Genomic DNA, 18,599 nt, shown 5'->3' with positions numbered 1-18,599 from the left:
TTCACGGTTAAACTCTTGACAAAGTTTTCATCCGAGCCCGCAAACTACTCGACATTTGTTTCGTGACAGTTTCGACGCTTTGACAAGACGCACGATCTTTGACGTTTGAACTTTGAACAACTGCCATGTTCAACCTGCCGTGTTATGCAAGACACCCAGTGGTTGAATCGGCCCACAAACGCGAGTCATTGTTATTGACCTGAACTTTCTTCACGAACTTGTTTATATATCAAGTTTGTGCCCAAAGAATTTAGCGCTTCATGTGAGTTGCTATTTATGATTGAGAATTTGTTTGCAGATTCCACCAACGAGCAAAAATCCTGAAGCGTTAGAGAGGGCAAATAGAGGCTACCTCTGATTTCAAGATACTTTACCGTTTTCAGAGAACAATGGACCTTTTTGGTGTTCGAAATGCTCCCTGCGTACTCAAGGATCAGCCCAAGAACGATAAATCCTCAGGCATGTATCGACCCTCAATGATAAATCCTCAGGTGATGCAGCAGCTGCTTTCAGTTCAAGGGTTGTCGGATGAAAGAAAGGCCGAGTCCACTCATGGTAAGGGCCATTACACAGAGCTCCCTGCAGAATCCGAGGCATTATATAATCAAGAGGACTTTATGGGAAAACCCTATTTGTTGCCTCCTCAGCTAACAATCTTCTACAAAGGGACGATGACAGTCTATGATATGTCCGCGCAAAAGGCACGCTTTATTCTATCCAAATCTTCTTTGAACTGACTATAGTGTCTGTGATTTTACAGCGATTGTATTGTAATAATTTGAATAACCATTCCTGGTTTTGATGTCCAGGCTCAAGCTATAATGGCGTTGGCTGGGAATATGATGGATTCTCCTGCAGATAACCCCACAGCAGCAGCTTCCAGCAGGCCTTTGAGCTACGTTAGCACATCAACGCTCGGTCATACGGGATGCCTGGGTAAGAGGTGTAATTTGCTTCAAATGTTTTAATTATATAGAAAATTATATGTATTAATTATATAGAAAATAGGATTTCAAGAATATTTTGGAATATTTTGAAATTGAAAAATAGTTATGTAAATTGTTTAATTTAATTTTTTCCTCTGAATTCTCTTATTTCCGCAATTAAATAAATATAAACGGATTCTTGAAATATTCCACAATCAAACCGACATAAACGAAATCAATTGACCTCGCCAATGTCGGTTGGATTGTGGAATATTCAGAAAATCCACATAAAAATACTAGCTTTGGTCCATACAAATCTAAAATATGACCTACCATAAACATAAAGATACGAGTTAATAACTCTCTGAATTTTACATGTGCAGATATCCCTATGGCTAGGCAGCAATCTCTGCAACGTTTTCTGGAAAAACGCAAGGACAGGTAGTTAATCGACATCAAGCCATCGCTTTGAAGTTCTCGTAAATTATACAATGTTTTATCAATTTGTATCATTCATCCATAAATCCACTTGTTTATATGTTTGTATCATCCATCCCTAATCGACATGCAGATTGAGCAGCTCGGCTCCATATCGTAGGGTGTTCATGTCTAAGCAGCTCGCAAATGATGGGCTTTCGACATAATTATATCTCGGACTTTCCAATCTGCAAATCTGGCGTCTGCTGGAAGTAAGGAATTCATCATGTATCAAAGGTGTGTTTTGTGCGATATATATTATGATCCTGAGCATGCGCCGATCTTCTGTTAATAAAATTGTCAGGCAGAAACAATGAACAATCCAGGTAGAATTTCTCAGATTACCGGAATTGATGTTCGAAAAAAGACTTAAACATAAGGTCAACATAAGGTTTAGTCAATGTATAAAACGGCCAAATATTCAATGCATATTTTATAGACATGCTGGTTTTCTAAGAAAAAGTCATGCAACGATATAGTCCTTTTCTGCATTTGTCCAAATGCACTTTGAGAGTTGCAGGGGTGATTATTGTTGGAAACTAAAATTATTTTTTATCGCTGAACTAACAGTTTATTATTAAATATTATATTCATATAATAGAATCTTTGATTTCTAAATAAAAATGTATATATATATTTTAATAATCTAATGTTAATTTATTTCATTTCATGGGTGCAAGTTTCTGTGATCCATAAAGTTTATAATTTAATTTTTCTTTAAAAAAAGTCATATTAGATATTTTCAAGTGAACAAGATTTCCTACTATTTATTATAATTTTTTTAATACCTTTCTTTTATATAACTTTCATTTATACCTTTCTCTTATATTTATATTTCTTTAACTGGTTTCTTATATGTATTTACTTGCTTATAAATATGTTCAAAATAATAAAGTATAATCATAATAAAGAAGTATATATATATATATATATATATAAAATATTCAATTTAGTATAAAATATTATTTATTTTATGTTTTGTATAATTATTTGTTGTATTTATTTGTTTTTGTATTTTTATAATATTTATTTTCTTGCTTAGATTAATTTATCTATGTAAGTTTTGATGATGAACCACATTAAGTGATTGGAAACTAGTTTACTTGAAAAATTCCAATGTGATTTTCATGAATTTTTTTTTTATAAACATTATGGATCACCCAAGTTCTCATTTAGAAACCCAAAGGATTTTTGATATTATAAATCCAAAGAATTATTAATATTATAAATACAAAGGATTAATAAACTCAAAGGATTAATATTGTAAATCAAACAGATTATAAACCTAAGGGATTAATATTATAAACTATCCGTATTAATAAACTGGAAGGTTTATTAATATTTAAAAACCCAAGGAGTTATTAATATGATATACTCAAGGGATTAATATTAAACACCCTAGGGATTATTAATATTACAAGCCTAAAGGATTGATAAACCAAAATGATTAATATTATAAACCCAAAATATTAATAAACCCAAGGGATTCTAAATATTACAAACCCAAGATATTAATATTATAAACTCAAAGGATTCGTGATATTGTAGAGATCATTACTATTATAAACCTAAGGGATTAATATCATAAACCCAAGGGATTAATATTATAATCCATGTGGATTAATATTATAAACCTAAGAGACTAATATTGTAAGACACAAGAGATTAATATTATAAACCCAAGAGATGATTAATACTATAAACCCAAGGTATTAATAAACCTAAGGGATTAACATTTTAAATCCATGGATTAATATATCTAAGGAATTTTTAATATTATAAACTTAAGGGATTAATATTACAATGTAATATATTAATAAACACAAGAGATTAATATTATAAACCCAAGGAATTAACATTAAACCCTAAGATAATAATTCCTTGGAATAATATTAAAGCTTAAGATTAATATTATAAAGCCAATGGATTAATATTAAACCCTAGGATTAATATTATAACCTGGAGAGATTTTTATTAAACTCATGATTACTATTGTAATCCCAAGGGATTATAAACACTAACAGATTATTATGCATGTTAGATATTTATATTATAAACCCAAGGGATCAATATTATAAGCTCAAGGGATCAATAAACCCAAGGGATTAATATTATGAATCCAAGAGATTGATATTATAAATAAAAGAGGTTCATAAATCCAAAGGAACATTAATATTGTAAACCCAAGGGATTAATATTATCAACCCTTGGGATTAAAATTATAAACCCAATGAGCTACTACTATTATAAATTGAATGGATTAATAAACCCAAGAGATTACTAGCATTATAAACACAAGGGATTAATCAATCAAAGAGATTTATATTATGGAGCTTTGGGATTAATATTATAAACCCAAAGGATCAATGTAATATTCTAAACCCATGGAATTAATAAACACAAAGGTTTATTAATATTATAAACCCGGAGAATTAATATTATAGAGCTAATGGATTAAGAAACCTAAAGGATTATTAATATTGTAAACCCAAGGGATTAATAGTATAAACCTTTGGCATTGATAAACCCTTGGGATTAATATTATAATATTTCCAAGAAATTATTAATATTATAAATTCAAGGAATTAATCAACTTAAAGGATTAATATTATAAAGCAAATGGGTTAATATTATAAACCCAAGGAATTAATAAAACAAAATGATTATGAAAGGGTAGTACGTAGTGCAAATCCGAGCTCGAAACCCTCGCACTCATGGAAGCCGCCGTCGGCATTCAGATCGGCTTGGTTTTTTGCGCAGATCTCAGGCAGGGGAACTGCAACGCAGGTTCTCTACTGCCCATCTCCCCCTCTTCCCATGCCGTGGACCTGGTAGGGTGGAGTTTCGCTGCCAGTGATTATTTGCGGGCATCACACGATTTGCCTGTAAATCCCGATCAGAGTTTCCAGCCCTCTCTAGTTAATGAAATCAGTGAGCCCCTGAGAAGAATCGGGATTCAGAACTTCACGCAGAATCACCCTTCCGTTCAACAAAATAATCTCTACGGCGAGCCTGCTCCTCAGGGAAGAGTCGACAGAAAGGAGCCAACTCGCGGATATTTGCCCGACGAAATGGATGACTTGAAGGAGGAATCAGATGAGAACGCACAGCCCAAGGCATTGGTCTCCCCTAGGGCGGATCTCGGGATCTCTGTCTCATCCTCATTCCATTTTCGCAGCCAGATTGCCCCAGATCTCCTCTCTGTCGGAAGCAAGCAACGAATTTTCTCCTCATTCTCGCCAGATTTGCTTGCAGAGGTTCCTCTTTTGATTCAGCTAGATCTGTTGGAAGAATCTCAGGAATTTAAAATCCAAGTCAAACTACTGGGCAAGACAAGGATGCATTGGGTTCGAGCAACAAATCTAGTCCAGGATCTTCTGCAAAAACTCGAATGCCAGCTGGGGATACCCTCCTCCTTCTTCAGATTGTTACATAAGGGTAAGCAACTAATGAATCCCCTTCCTCTCTCTTTTTACAACATTCACAAGGACACCTCTATCAGGGCTTCTTTTCGTTTACGAGGTGGTTCCTTTGGGCAGACCTCCTCTGCCCCTTCTTTCTCTTATAAAGATGCAGCTCGCAAAGACGCTGCCCAACTTCAGTCCTCTCCGAAAGCAGCCCATCCAAATGGGGCTCCAAAGCCATTTTTGTTAGACAAATCAGAGGAAATTCCTTCCATCAATTTCTCTCATGCTGAGATTGAAAATCGCTTACAGATTTTTGAAGAATCAGCACTCATTTGCAGATTTAATGGGCTTTGGCCTCGCACAGCAGATCTATACCAATGGATCCACTCCACTTGGACTAAAAAAGCAAGATTTACTTATGTTCAAAAGGATTCTTCATTGTGGTTTTTGACTCAAATGAAGATTACCAGAAGGCCTTAATGGGAGGCCCTTGGTTCTGGGGTGCGGCTGGGCTTTTTTTCACCCCCTGGTTTCCAAACTTCGACCCTTCTACAACAGTCATCACCAAGCTTCCCATTTGGGTCAGGCTCCCAAATCTTCCGGCTCATCTATGGCATGCATCTGTTTTCATAGCCATTGGAGATACTTTAGGACGCTACCTGGCTACAGACACCTCAAGAAAGGAAAATGGTCTTTACACCTACGACAGACTTTGTGCAGAAATAGATATTAGCAAAGGACTACAGGATCAGATTAATCTCAAGATTGGAGATTTCCACTCAAACCTTGGATTACGAGAATACAGCCTTCCGATGCCACCATTGCCATCAAATGGGGCACCTCCAGAGTACATGTACTCAGTTCCTCGATAAAAAGAAGAATCTAAATTGCAAACCCAAATCCAAGCGCTGGAATCCTTGTGAGCCTCCCCGCTCAATGTACGATCTAGATTTCTCTAGTTCGGATGAGGAGGAAACTGAAGCTGTTTTGCAGAATGATGAGGCTACTCTAGCAGATGTGCAGAATGATGTGATTCCGATGGACACTCCCTCGGGTGCTCCAACAGTCTCCTCTGACCCTCAGTTTTCTCAGAAACGTTCTCATTTTTCTTCTTCCTCAGATTCTGATAAGGATATTCCGCCGCCAGTGCAGAATAGTCTACAGCTTGTCATGGCTCAACCAAACTCCACTGGGTGGGTCAAAGTAAACAAGAAAAAAGGCAAAAAATGTCGTGTGGCTGGAAATGACCCCTCGGGGTAGTTCTCTTAGCTGAGTTCTTTCTTTTTGTTCTCCTTTGTCTTCTTAGCCCTTTCATGGAATGTCTCTAAGGCGCGAGGTGGATAGCCTATCACCTGTGGTTCCCTTGCTTTTCTGCTTCGCTTGCTTGCAAGCTTGATTGTACTATACTTTTCTTATCTTAATAGAATTAGTCTTTATTCAGAAAAAAAAAAATAAAAAAAAATGATTATTAATATTATAAATCCAAGGTATTAATTTTATAAACCCAAAGGATTAATAAATCCAAAGAATTGTTAATTTTATAAACCAACGAAATTAATATTAAAAATGTAATGAATAAATAAACTCAATGGATTAATATTATAAACCTAAGGTATTAATAAGCTCAAATGATGAATATGATAAACCCAATGAATCAATATTGTAAAACGCAAGGGATTACTAATATTATAAACCCAAGGGATTAATAAACACAAGAGATTACTGATATTATAAACCCAAAAGATGAATAAACACAAGTGTTGATTATAATACTACAAACTGAAGGGATTAATAAACTCAATGGATTTCAAACCCACGGTATTAACATTAAACCCTAGGATAAATATTATAAACCCTAGGATTAATATTAAACCCTAGGAATATAAAACCTAAGCTATTATAAACCAAATAAATTATAAACCCAATGGATTAATATTAAACTCATAGATTAATATTATAAGCACAAGAGATTATAAAACCTAGGTTTAATATTATAAACCCTAAAATTATTATATAAATTCTAAGATTAATATTAGAATCCCTAAGATTATAAACTCTAATATATTAGTATACATATTCAAGATTAATATCATAAACTGAGAGATTAATAAACCTAAGGAATTATTAATATTATAAAGGACTAATAAACCCAAGGGACTAATAATATTATAAACTCAAGTGATTAATAAACCTAAGGTATTATTGATACTATAAACCCAAGGGATTATAAATCCTAGGATTAATATTATAAACCCAAGGGATTTTAAACCCTATCATTAATATTATAAACCCTATTATTATAATCCTTAAGGTTATAAATCTTAAATCCAATATTATAAACCAGAATAAACCCTAAACCCTAATCTCAATATTCTAAACTAGAATACTAAACCTTAAGGATTAATACACCCAAGGGATTGATATTACAAACTCAATGGTTTGATAAACCCAAAGAGTTATTAATAGTATAAACACACGGGATTATTAATATTATAAACTCAAGAGATTAATCAACCCATGAAATTAATATTATAAACCCAAAGGATTAATAAAACCAAGGGGTTTATTAATATTATAAATTGAATGTATTAATAAATCGAAAGAATTACAAACCCATTGGATTACTATTAAACCCTAGGAAAAGCTTATGATTAATATTATAAACCCTAGGATTAATATTTTAAATCATAGGATTAATATATCAAATCCACGATTAATATTATAAATGCTATGATTATAAACCTAAAATCTAATATTATAAACCAGAATAAACCCTTAACCCTAAACCCAATATTAAAAGTTAGAATATTAAACCCTAATTTATTTAATGTCACGTTGTGACATTGAATAAATTTCATTGTAATGTATTATTGTGACAATGATTGTCACAAGCAATTATGTGTGGCGTTAATGCTTGTGAAATTATGACATTTGATAAATTTCCTTAATAGTAATATTAATACCTTGGGTTTATAATATTAATATTTATAATATCAATATTAATATTAATTTTATTAATACCTTGAGTTTATAATATTAATGTTTAAAATATCAATCCCTAGGATCAAGATTATAAACCCTAGGATTAACATTATAAACCCGGGTTAATCATGGTCATCCATGAATGACATTGGTTGATCATTGTTGGTCATTTTAGTAATATCAATATTGAATGACCCTAGTTTACCCTGGTTGACCTTCATTGGCCATGGTTAATCATTGTTGTCCATGGTTGACCATGGCCATGGTTTGACTAATTTGACTATGGTTGACCATTGATTTCAACGATAGATTATGATTTACCATGTCCAATATTAAAAATCAAATATTAAACCTTAATACTAAAATCAATATTATAAACCCTTATATTAAATTCAATATTATAAACTCTTATATTAAACTCTATGTTTTTAATGTCGCAATGGGATGTTGAATAAATTACAATATAATGTAACATTGCGACAATGATTGTCACATTGCAACAATGTATTTTAGAAAGCTACATAAAATCATATACCATTCAAACATCGCTTTGGAAAAATTACAATATAATGTAATATTACCACAATATTTGTCACATTGCAACATTAGATAGATAACCATTCCAATACCACAATATAACTATTAATAATAATCAATTATATATATATTATAAAATTATTGATTATCAAACAAAATCAAACATAGTCAATTGCATTATTAAATACAATTGACTAATTTAATTGCATTATTAAATACAATTGACTAATTTAACACAAGCATGATAGGATAAGGTTGTAAAAAAAAACTACAAATATCTATGAATACATGAAAACCTGTGCATTGAATCGGTGGGTGAACGATTGACATGCCTATTCATTGCCGCAAATGAAACACACAAACCGAATGTTTTGAATGTGGTTTGAAATGATTATCGAAATGCATTGATCACGTACTTCAGAATTCAAAATCACGATGGTGAACCCAACCGATTCCCCTACCACCTAACACATACCAAATTTTTTTATTAAAATATTTATTGAATTTTGTAACTCGCAAGATGAAATGGGAGTGTTAAATAACAACCCTCCAAACACTTATACAACAAAGAATATTCCATGGAGATGAAATCCTTTCTAACAAAGAATATTTCATGGAGATGAAATCTTATCTATCAATTTAAAAGAAAAAATAAAATTCCTCAACGCAGCTTCTAGAGGTTGAAATAAGTATGCCTAGCAGCATAAAAACCAGAGAATACTATGTATAAATAAATTTCAATTCATGTATTTATAAATTCATAATATATTTAAATGAAAAAAAAAATTGTTATGATATAGAGAATCATAGAACTGAACTAAATCAACTTTTACTTAAATAGAATGAATGTTGTTTGTTCATTCAAAAATATGTTTGATTTATTTTTATTTTAGAGGTACTAAACTAGAGGGTTCAAATCTCTCAAAATACAAACTTTTTTTCAAGTTAAAACTTGAAGAAAATATTGCATCTCAAAAGGTTTGATTCATCTCAGTTAAAATAGATTCATGTTCATTTTAATAATATTATTTATATATGTATAAATTTCAAATAAAAATATTCTTAATTGTCATTTTATTAAAACCATTATTCTTTAACATGTTTTATAATCTTTTTAATTTAATTTTTTAATGTGACATTGATAGCAATGATGATATATATAAATAAATAAATAAATATACAACTGAAGGAAAAAAAGATTGTAAATACTGGATTTGTATATGTTTATTAATTAAATTTTAATATAAAGTTTTGAATATAATGGTTATGAAGTTTGAATCCATATTTTAATTTATATGATAATTTATTACAACACATATATTAATATACTTCATATTTCTATATTTAGAAAAATATATATCTCTAAATTTTTAATTATGTTTATTTATTAAATTTATAATTTTTTTTATATTAACAGGGATGTCTATTTTGAAATTAGATTTCTAAATTTTTAATTTAATTATCAATAATTAATAAGTAGATGGTAGGGACTTAATCTCCATAGAGTATTCTTGAATATTTTTAATAGTATTTATCAATTAAAGGTTCAAATTTGTCTCCAAAATAGTTATGCCATTTTTTCCCCTTTAATTAAATTAATTAATCAAAAAATATTATATAAACAAGTGTCCTATGAAATAAGTTATGGTTTTTATGGACATATGGTATTGATAAGTCATGATTTACCCATGGTATTGTGACACAACCAAATTACAAATTAAGAATCTCCATGGTTATGAAGGTTGTTACAATTTTTTTTTTAAATATACATATCGTTAACTTATATATTGATTATTTTTATGGATAATAATAATAATAATAATAGCTACAATTTAGTTAATTTTTTTATTTTTTTTTAACAATGTTACATGTATAATAAAAAAGGTGTTTTGATGCCTAGTACATTGATTTCTATCCATATTTACATAACTTCAACTTAAAAATATACTTAAAAATGGCCAAAATGTAGAATAGTAAGTGTTAAGTTATGGTATGTTCTAAGCTTATAACAGTTTACTTCTTTTTCTTATTATATTCCACCGATTAACAATCACATGTACATAAAGTAAAGTGCAGATAGAATATTAAACGATCAACAGAAAACAAGCCAAGACAAGAGACACAAGATGTGGCGGCTAGCCAGGGACAAACCCCACAATGTGTGGGGAAACCCTTTGATCAAATCTTCTTTTATCTTCAATAATTCAGCAGAGAGAAATAATACAATAAATCTGATTCGTATCAGCAGTAGCAAACCCTAGATCAGTAGCATCAACATTAGCGGCTTCATTATCAAACTAGGGCAGACCATATCTCACAAACCGACAGTCGGATTGACTTCATTCCACCACCAAAAGTTTCGGCTTCCAGAGGAGGTTCGGATGAACCTACAGTGCAGTTCAGATGAGGAGATCTTCTAGGCCACGCAAGTCAATCTTTACTTCTGCAGTTGCAGCTTCAGTTTCAGCAGTTTCTGGCTTCAAACTAGGGCAGTCTATATCTTGCAAACCGTTCATCGGATTGACTTCATTCCACCACCAAAAGTTTCAGCTTCTAGAGGAGGTTCAGATGAACCTACAGCGCAGTTCAGATGAGGAGATCTTCTATGCCACGCAAGTCAATCTTTACTTCTGCAGTTGCAGCTTCAAATTCAACAGCTTCCGGCTTCACATGTGTGAGAGAGAGAGACCCATTTCAGCGCAGTAGAGAAGAGACTTATATCTGCACAGTAGAGAGAGAGAGATGTGATGAGATGAGTGAGTCCAAATGAGGAAAAGTCCTCTTATATTTATACACAACTTTGGTGGGTGAATAGATGCGATTGTTGGGCTTCTGAGCCTACATGAGTTGTAGGTCGGCTTGATAATAATTCCATAATCAAAATAAATTCATATCTTCATGAATACTTATCGGAATTGGATGATCTTTATATCAATCCTACACCTCTCAGCGAGAGGAATCTAATAAAAATATTATTAGCCATGAATAAGATGATCCACATGATGTTTTGCCCTGGTTGCCAATTTTAACAGTAAGACTACTTTCAACGTTTTAAGCAAAAAAGAAAATTTTCTTCCAATTCCATTGAATGATATATAGATGATTTTTTCTTAAACAATAATAAGATATACATACTTGACGATAAAGTATTTTCCATAATATGTGGATTGAGACATTTTATCTATGGACTACATTATCCATATTAATTTTTTTTACATTTTTTTAAATACATTTCAATATTATTTAACCCTGCATATTAGCATATTAAAATATTTTATTGATGATCCATATTGATTTTTTTTATTATGAATATTCTTAAATATCACACATTAATTTATATTAATAATAAATGTCACATATCACTATTATTATGATTTTATTTTTATTAAGAGTACATGTTAATATAAATTTTTTAATTTTCGATTACTATTTTTGTTTGAACATTGAATATTTTATTATATACAACATTAAAATATTTAGTTTTAACATTTTATTTTTATATATAAATATATACCAAGTTTATATCTAACATAAATTAGTTAGCAAGATATTCAAATAGTTTATCTCGTGTAATTGTTTTTTAAAGAATATAAGGTTTAAACATCTTACTCACACTTTTATTTTTCTTCTAATTATTTTATCTCTTTTCAAAATTAATATGAAATTATATTATGTTATGTGGACATTTTATTTATAATTGGGAGGCAAGGAAATATTTTCACCATATCGGATTGTAATATCAAAGTCAAATCAAGGGACCAAAGTGAGGTTGATATTATCTATGTTTTATAATATTTTAATTAAAATTAATTAAACATATATACTCATTTTTTTTATTATGCTTTACATTGCTTTTCTATATAGAAAATATTTTATTTTTATTTTAAGAGGGACAAATGTCAACACATGTTAAGCCTAGACGAATTCACAACACCTCACACTAGGTTGTGAGTTATAAATCATTATTATTTATTTATTTTTAATATGAAATACACATTATAATATTTTTGTGAAAAATATTGTTTATAATTTTATTAATGAAAAAATCAATATATAACAAATATGCTGAATCATTTTATTATTTTTATTGCTTTAATTTTTTTAATTAAATTAATACTATATCTTATATTATTATTATTTACTCTAATAATTATATTTTATAGATTATAGTCATTTAAATATTTACATTTAGACATTCTACCACATCTTCATATTAAATTAATATTTAAATATTTACACTTATAAACACTGCAACTTCTCTTTAATAAGTTCTAATAATAACTTAGAGAGCGCCTGTTACACAGACAAATATAAATAAAAATATATCTCAAATTACAGAGAAAGAATATCAAGTCCAAAGTCAGAGAATTTGTGCACAAAGTAAATTACCTCTACTTGCACACGATGGAAGTTGCTTGTTCCCATGAAAAACCTGTTGGATATAAATATGGAGAACAATGTCAGTGAAAATTGCAAGGGACACAAAGTTGGGGCAAAGTCAGAAATATTGTCGGCAAATTAAATGTTAAATACACTAGCAGGACGGAGATACAGAAAGTCCAGTCCAAAGACGGAGATTTATTATTGAATTTTTTGGTCTTGTATTCTTAAATTCGGGGGACGTTTCGGAGAAGCTACCTTTCCTTTAGTCACGTATTCTTTTTATAAAAAAAATATTATTGGAGTTGAATAAATTTATGCATTTTGCTAGTCCGTTTCTTGGCTGTTGAAATATGATTATGGTTGCACACGTTGACATGAAGTTTTGTGAGGGCCAGCAGTTTGAAACGTATGGGTTTGAATGCAGGAAACCAGTGTGTAGAGTTGTATAGGAAATGTTTCCTATATTTTACATAGATGTATAGGAAAAGATATTTGTTTTTGAATTTTCGATTTAAGAATAATAAGAGAAATGTCAAATCGTTGAGTCGAGCACGACAAAAAAAATTTGTCAACCAATGAGTTTTTGAATTTCCCATTTAATCAAAATAGGAAAACTGTCAAATGGTTGAATGTAGCCGGTTATGCATGTCATTATTTTTCACTTAAATTTTTTAATTATTTTTATTTAATTTTAAAGTCACCGTCAAGCCAAATACCAAATTAACTTATGAAATCTCTTATTTAGAATTAAACATTGTCTATAAAATTTTGCCGTAAATAATTTTTCAGCGTTTCATGAAGTGCAGCTTAGGTGGAATCTCCGGACAGTGTGTTGATTGGAGATTCAAGGAAGTATGAGAACTTTGAAGCCCTTTAGAGAAGACAAGCAGAGGATACCACTTCTTCGACAGTGTATTTGGTTTTCACTTGGGGGCAAACAGTAATATACTACTAGATCTTTTTAGGTGCGGGGAATGTTTCGGGTGTAAATGTGTTAGAAAACCTGCACAGATGAATCTAGCTAGGAAAGGTTGAACACACAGCCTTGCAGAGCAAAAACACTAAAAGAAAATCGAAAGAACAAAAGAATGATTCATTAGAAAATAGGTTACAATGCTCATGATATAGCATTGCTGGGTGAAATCCTAAGGTAATGCACCATAGTGGTGATCAATGAGAAGACTCAACACCTACAACAAGTTCCGGAGAGAACTAGCCAATTGCAGAGTGAAAGAAGGAGCAAATCAGGGATTAAATCATGCAGAAGAACTAACCAGTTGTGGAGTTAAAGAAGGAGCAAATCAGGGAGTAAATAATGCAGAAAAACTAACCAGTTGCGGAGTTAAAGAAGGAGCAAATCAAGGAGTAAATCATGTAGAAGGAATCTTGCATGTAGTCCCATGCTCCAACTAAGAGTCTGCATGTAGATGTGTAGTACTTCCAACACCCCCCCTGAACACCACTATGGGGAAAAATAGAAAATGGGCCCTGGCAACTAAGGCCAAAGGTCACCCAAAATACAGTGCAACTTGTATTAAAATTGAGGAAAGAGGGAAAACCTCATGGGAACCCCCCCCCTCAAAATACAATGTAATCAAAAGAAAAGAGGAAGAAAAGACAATTGCTAAATAATTATGTCCTTCACTCCAAGACGATCGCGCAGAAAGCGAAACTTCTGCTCAGTGAATGTCTTGGTGAAGATGTCTGCAGTTTGTTCTGCTGAAGGACAGAACTGCAAATCAATGACCTGATCATGTACTAAGTCTCTGATGTAGTGCATATGGATCTCTATGTGCTTCGTCCACTGTCGTTGTACTAGATCCCTGCAAAATTTGAGAGTGCTCTGGTTGTCACACCAGATGACAATGGGCTAGTGGAACTGGATGCCCAACTTAGTGAGGAAGTGTTGTAGCCACAGAGCCTGAATGGTGATGTTGACTACTCCTCTGTACTCGGCCTCAACTGAAGAGAGAGCAATAGCAGCTTGCTTCTTGCTCAACCAACAGATAGGGCCAGACCCTAGACTGAGTGAATATCCGGAGGTGGACTTGTGATCAACGTTGTCTCTCGCCCAATCAGAATCTGTGAAGCCAAGGAGATTCAATGCAGTGACTGCTGCATAGTGAATCCTGAAGGTGATGGTGCCTTGCACATATCAGAGGATGCGCTTGGCAACATTCTAGTGTAGCTCATGTGGCTCCTACATGTATCTGGAAACTGCCCCTACTGCATATGAGAGATCTTGTCTGGAGTGGGTGAGGTACAATAAGCTCCCCACTAGCTATCGGTAGAGAGTGTTGTCAACTAATGGAGTGGCACCTCCATCCTCAAGGCAGACCCCAGACAGAAAAGGAGTCAGTGCTGGCTTGCAGTGAGTCATGCGAAATCTCTTGAGGAGATCCCATGCATACTTAGCCTGAGAGAGTTTGATGCCTGTGGCATCCTGGCTGATCTCAAGACCAAGAAAGAAGTGTAATGGACCCATGTCCATCATCAAGAACCTATCATGCAAGGCCCTCTTGACTGTAGCAATGGCTGAATCCGAGCTGCCGATGATTAGGAGATCATCCACATACAAAACTAAGATAAGAAGAGAATCATGTGTCCTGAGCATGTAAACAGTCAGATAAGACTTACATCTTTCAAAGTTTTGTGATAAGAGAAAAGAATCCATCTTCACATACCAAGCTCTCAGGGCCTGCGTAAGGCCGTAGAGAGATTTCTTCAGTCTGCAGACCAAAGATGAATCCTGAATGAAACCATGTGGTTGTTCCATGTAGATCTCCTTAGATAGGTCTCCATGAAGAAAGGCATTCTTCACATTCATCTAATGTACATCCCACCCCTGGGCAGCCGCAATGGCAAGTGTAAGGCGTATGGAATCCATCTTTGCTACTGGAGCAAAGGTCTCTTCATAATCAATTCCATGCACTTGTTGGAAGCCTTTGGCTATTAGCCTTGCTTTCCGTCTGGTGATTTTCCCATCTGCAGCACTCTTGGTCCTATAGACCCATTTTCATCGGACAAGTTTCCTTCCTGAAGGAAGGGGGACCAGATCACAGGTCTGTTTCTCGAGGAGGGAGTTATACTCCTCCTCCATGGCGGACTCCCAAGATGGATGCCCTATAGCGTCAGCATAAGACTATGGATTAGAAGACTGAACCAAATGACAATGCTAGGATGGCGATGGTTCAGTGGTAGTGAGGACAAGAGGAGGCTCAATAAACTCTGAGCTAGTCCTCTGCAAATCAGAATTATCCCCCACAAGACCATTTCTAGCAAATGGGTGGTATTGTGCATATATCTCATGTAAACTCCTTGTTCTCTTATTTATGACAAGGGAATTTGATTCACTGCTGGAAGTCTAATCTGGGCTTGGATGTGGATCATCATATGCATGCACTGGATTTGTATCTGAAGACTCTGTCTCTGCATCTGCATGCTCTACCATGGCATCTGCATCTAAGTGTACTCAGTCATCATCTCAGACATGAGGTAGATAAAAGGTGTCTACATGCGGCAATTGAGGTGCATGTGAGAGACTTTCATCAAATTTGACACTTTTCTCAATGATGAGCTTGCCCGTAGAGGAAATCAGGAGTCGGTGTCCCTTCACGCCATCAGGGTATCCAACAAAGATGCACTCAATGCTCGGTGGATCAAGAGCTTTCCTCTTTTCAGAGGGGATCCTGGCCCATGCTCGGGAGCTGAAAACACGGAAGTGGGTGACCTCTGGTTTAGTGCCACTCCAAGCCTCAAAGGGGGTCTGATCCTTGACAGACCTATGAGGAGATCTATTCTAGATGTAGTTAGCACAATTAAGTGCTTCAGCCCATAGCTTATGATGCAGTGACTTAGCATGCAACATGCAGGAAGCCATCTCTTTGAGAGATCGGTTCTTTCTCTCAGCAACTCCGTTCTGTTGCAGAGTGTATGGAACTGTGTATTGGAACTGTATGCCGAACTCAAGGCAAAGGTTCTGAAGTGTTGTTTTAACATATTCCCCCCCATTTTCTTTACAGGGGTCTTTGATCTTTCTCTCTGATTGTGTTTCAACTAGTGCTTCGAAATCTTCAAAGTGCACAAAAACTTTAGATTTGTTCCTGAGAAGATACACCCAAGTATACCGTGAGAAATCATCAATAAATGTAAGCACATACCTTGCTTTGTTGATGGAAGGATGAGGAAAAGGCCCCATGAGATCACTATGGATAAGATATAGAGGAGAGGACGCTTTGTGAGTCTTGCTAGTGTCAAACTTTTCTCTAGGATGTTTGCCAAGGACACACCCTTCACAAACTCCTTTGGAGAAACTGATATTTGGCAAGCCTTCCACCATCTCATGCTTACTTAGCTACTGCATATACTTGTAATTTAAGTGACCAAACCTCTCGTGCGAAAGCCTACTACTATCATCAGCATGTATAAGCAATAAGGAGGATTCAGATTCAATAAATTCAGAAAATGTATACAGTCTGGCTCCATTGTTTACCTCACCAGTTGTAATTTTGGAGCTGCTATGTAGGTCATATATGTTCACTGCATCTAGAGTGAATTCCACTCTCTTTCTGGTGCCGGAATGAGTGATCTGATAAACTGAAAGCAGGTTTACCGAAATTTTTGGAACATGAAGCACATCTTCAAAGCTTCCATGTAAAAGTTCCACTCTACCTTTTCGGTGACCTCAATAGGTGAGTCATCTCCCATGAAGATGGGAGGTCCTTTGCATGCATCCAAACAGGAATAGACTTCCTTTGCAGTAGCCATATGATGTGATGCACCAGAATCTATAATCCATGCATCAGGGGAAGAATTAATTGCAACTAAAGGATGAAAATTGTTACCTTTCCTGTGTGGCAGATCCTTAGTTTTCTTCTTGGCGCCCTGAGGGATGTGGACCCCAAGGTTGTGCTTCTGAAGGATTTCTGCCATTTGGTTAATTTGTTTCTTCATGCAAGAGGATTCTGGATGGAATCCTCTTTAACAGTAGGTGCATCTGTTTCCTTTCTTCCCTTTCTCATTTCTCGAGTCGGAGGAGTCATTGAAGGGCTTGGTGTACCCTTCCTTTTTTGGATGGGAATGCGCTTTTCCCTTGTCTTTTTGCTGCGGATTTTTATGATTTGAATCAGATCTATGATTTTTATTGTGGCTGCCATCATGCATATCAAGTGCATGCGCTTTTGGAGGTTTGATTTTCCCCATGCCAATGAGTTTATCTTGCTCAAAAGTAAGGGACTCCATGAACTCTTTGAGAGAAGGCATAGTGTAGGATTTACCTGTTGTGAGCTTTACTAAATGAAATGTAGACACAAAGATGGAGTATTCCGGTCCAAGCTTTGATATAATAGAGAGAACTTGGCGACTATCCTCCTTGGATTTGTCAATTCCACAACCCTTGAGTTGCAGCAATAGATCATTATATTTGGTGAAGAAGTCTTGAATTCTATCATGGTTCCATGGATCCAATGACAACAGCTCCAATTCGAGAAGATGTCCTTTCATCTCATCCTGTTTCCCGTAGAGTTCTTCAACCTTTTTCCAAATCTCATTGGGAGTATTGCAGGCAGATAGATGAAACTGCAACTCTGGGGAGATGCACATGCATATGGATCCGTGGGCCTCATCCATGCAATTGAGGTACTTGGATTTCTCTATGGCTGAAGTGGGTTCCACTTCTGTAGCCATGGTAATCCTGTACAACCCTTTTTGACAAAGGTATCGAGCCATTTGGTCCTTCCATTTGTGATAGTTGTACGGTGTTAGGATCGATGCTTTGGGAAACTCCATTTTTCTGTCGATCTTCGATCTCCAAGCTATAATACCTGCAAAATAAAGTACTGGTGTGCCTTTTATCTAGCAACCTGTGGGCTCTGATACCATGTAAATG

General features: G+C 34.2%; 1 protein-coding gene across 1 annotated transcript; it reads left to right on the top strand.

The window, feature by feature from the left end:
- Positions 1 to 389: 389 nt before the first annotated feature.
- On the top strand, positions 390 to 1,570 carry LOC149203126 (protein TIFY 3-like). Its single transcript, XM_089401771.1, has 4 exons — positions 390 to 701; positions 810 to 936; positions 1,310 to 1,367; positions 1,498 to 1,570. Exons 1-4 carry the CDS (start codon positions 390 to 392, stop codon positions 1,568 to 1,570), a joined length of 570 nt encoding a protein of 189 aa, XP_089257897.1.
- Positions 1,571 to 18,599: the final 17,029 nt, after the last annotated feature.

The sequence above is a fragment of the Pinus tabuliformis genome, chromosome 2_1 (assembly GCF_031772625.1).
Source record: "Pinus tabuliformis cultivar Carrire ecotype Pingquan chromosome 2_1, CPIR1, whole genome shotgun sequence".
NCBI lineage: Eukaryota > Viridiplantae > Streptophyta > Pinopsida > Pinales > Pinaceae > Pinus > Pinus tabuliformis.
The sequence above is the reverse complement of the archived record's forward strand: the minus strand, read 5'-3'. Positions and strand labels throughout refer to the sequence as shown.

Bases quoted from the DNA above. Each gene is read 5' to 3' on its own strand.
- LOC149203126 (XM_089401771.1), top strand. From the start codon at position 390: ATGGACCTTTTTGGTGTTCGAAATGCTCCCTGCGTACTCAAGGATCAG. The intron at 702-809 runs GCACGCTTTATT...TTTGATGTCCAG, and splicing joins ATGATATGTCCGCGCAAAAG to GCTCAAGCTATAATGGCGTT. The intron at 937-1,309 runs GTAAGAGGTGTA...TTACATGTGCAG, and splicing joins CGGTCATACGGGATGCCTGG to ATATCCCTATGGCTAGGCAG.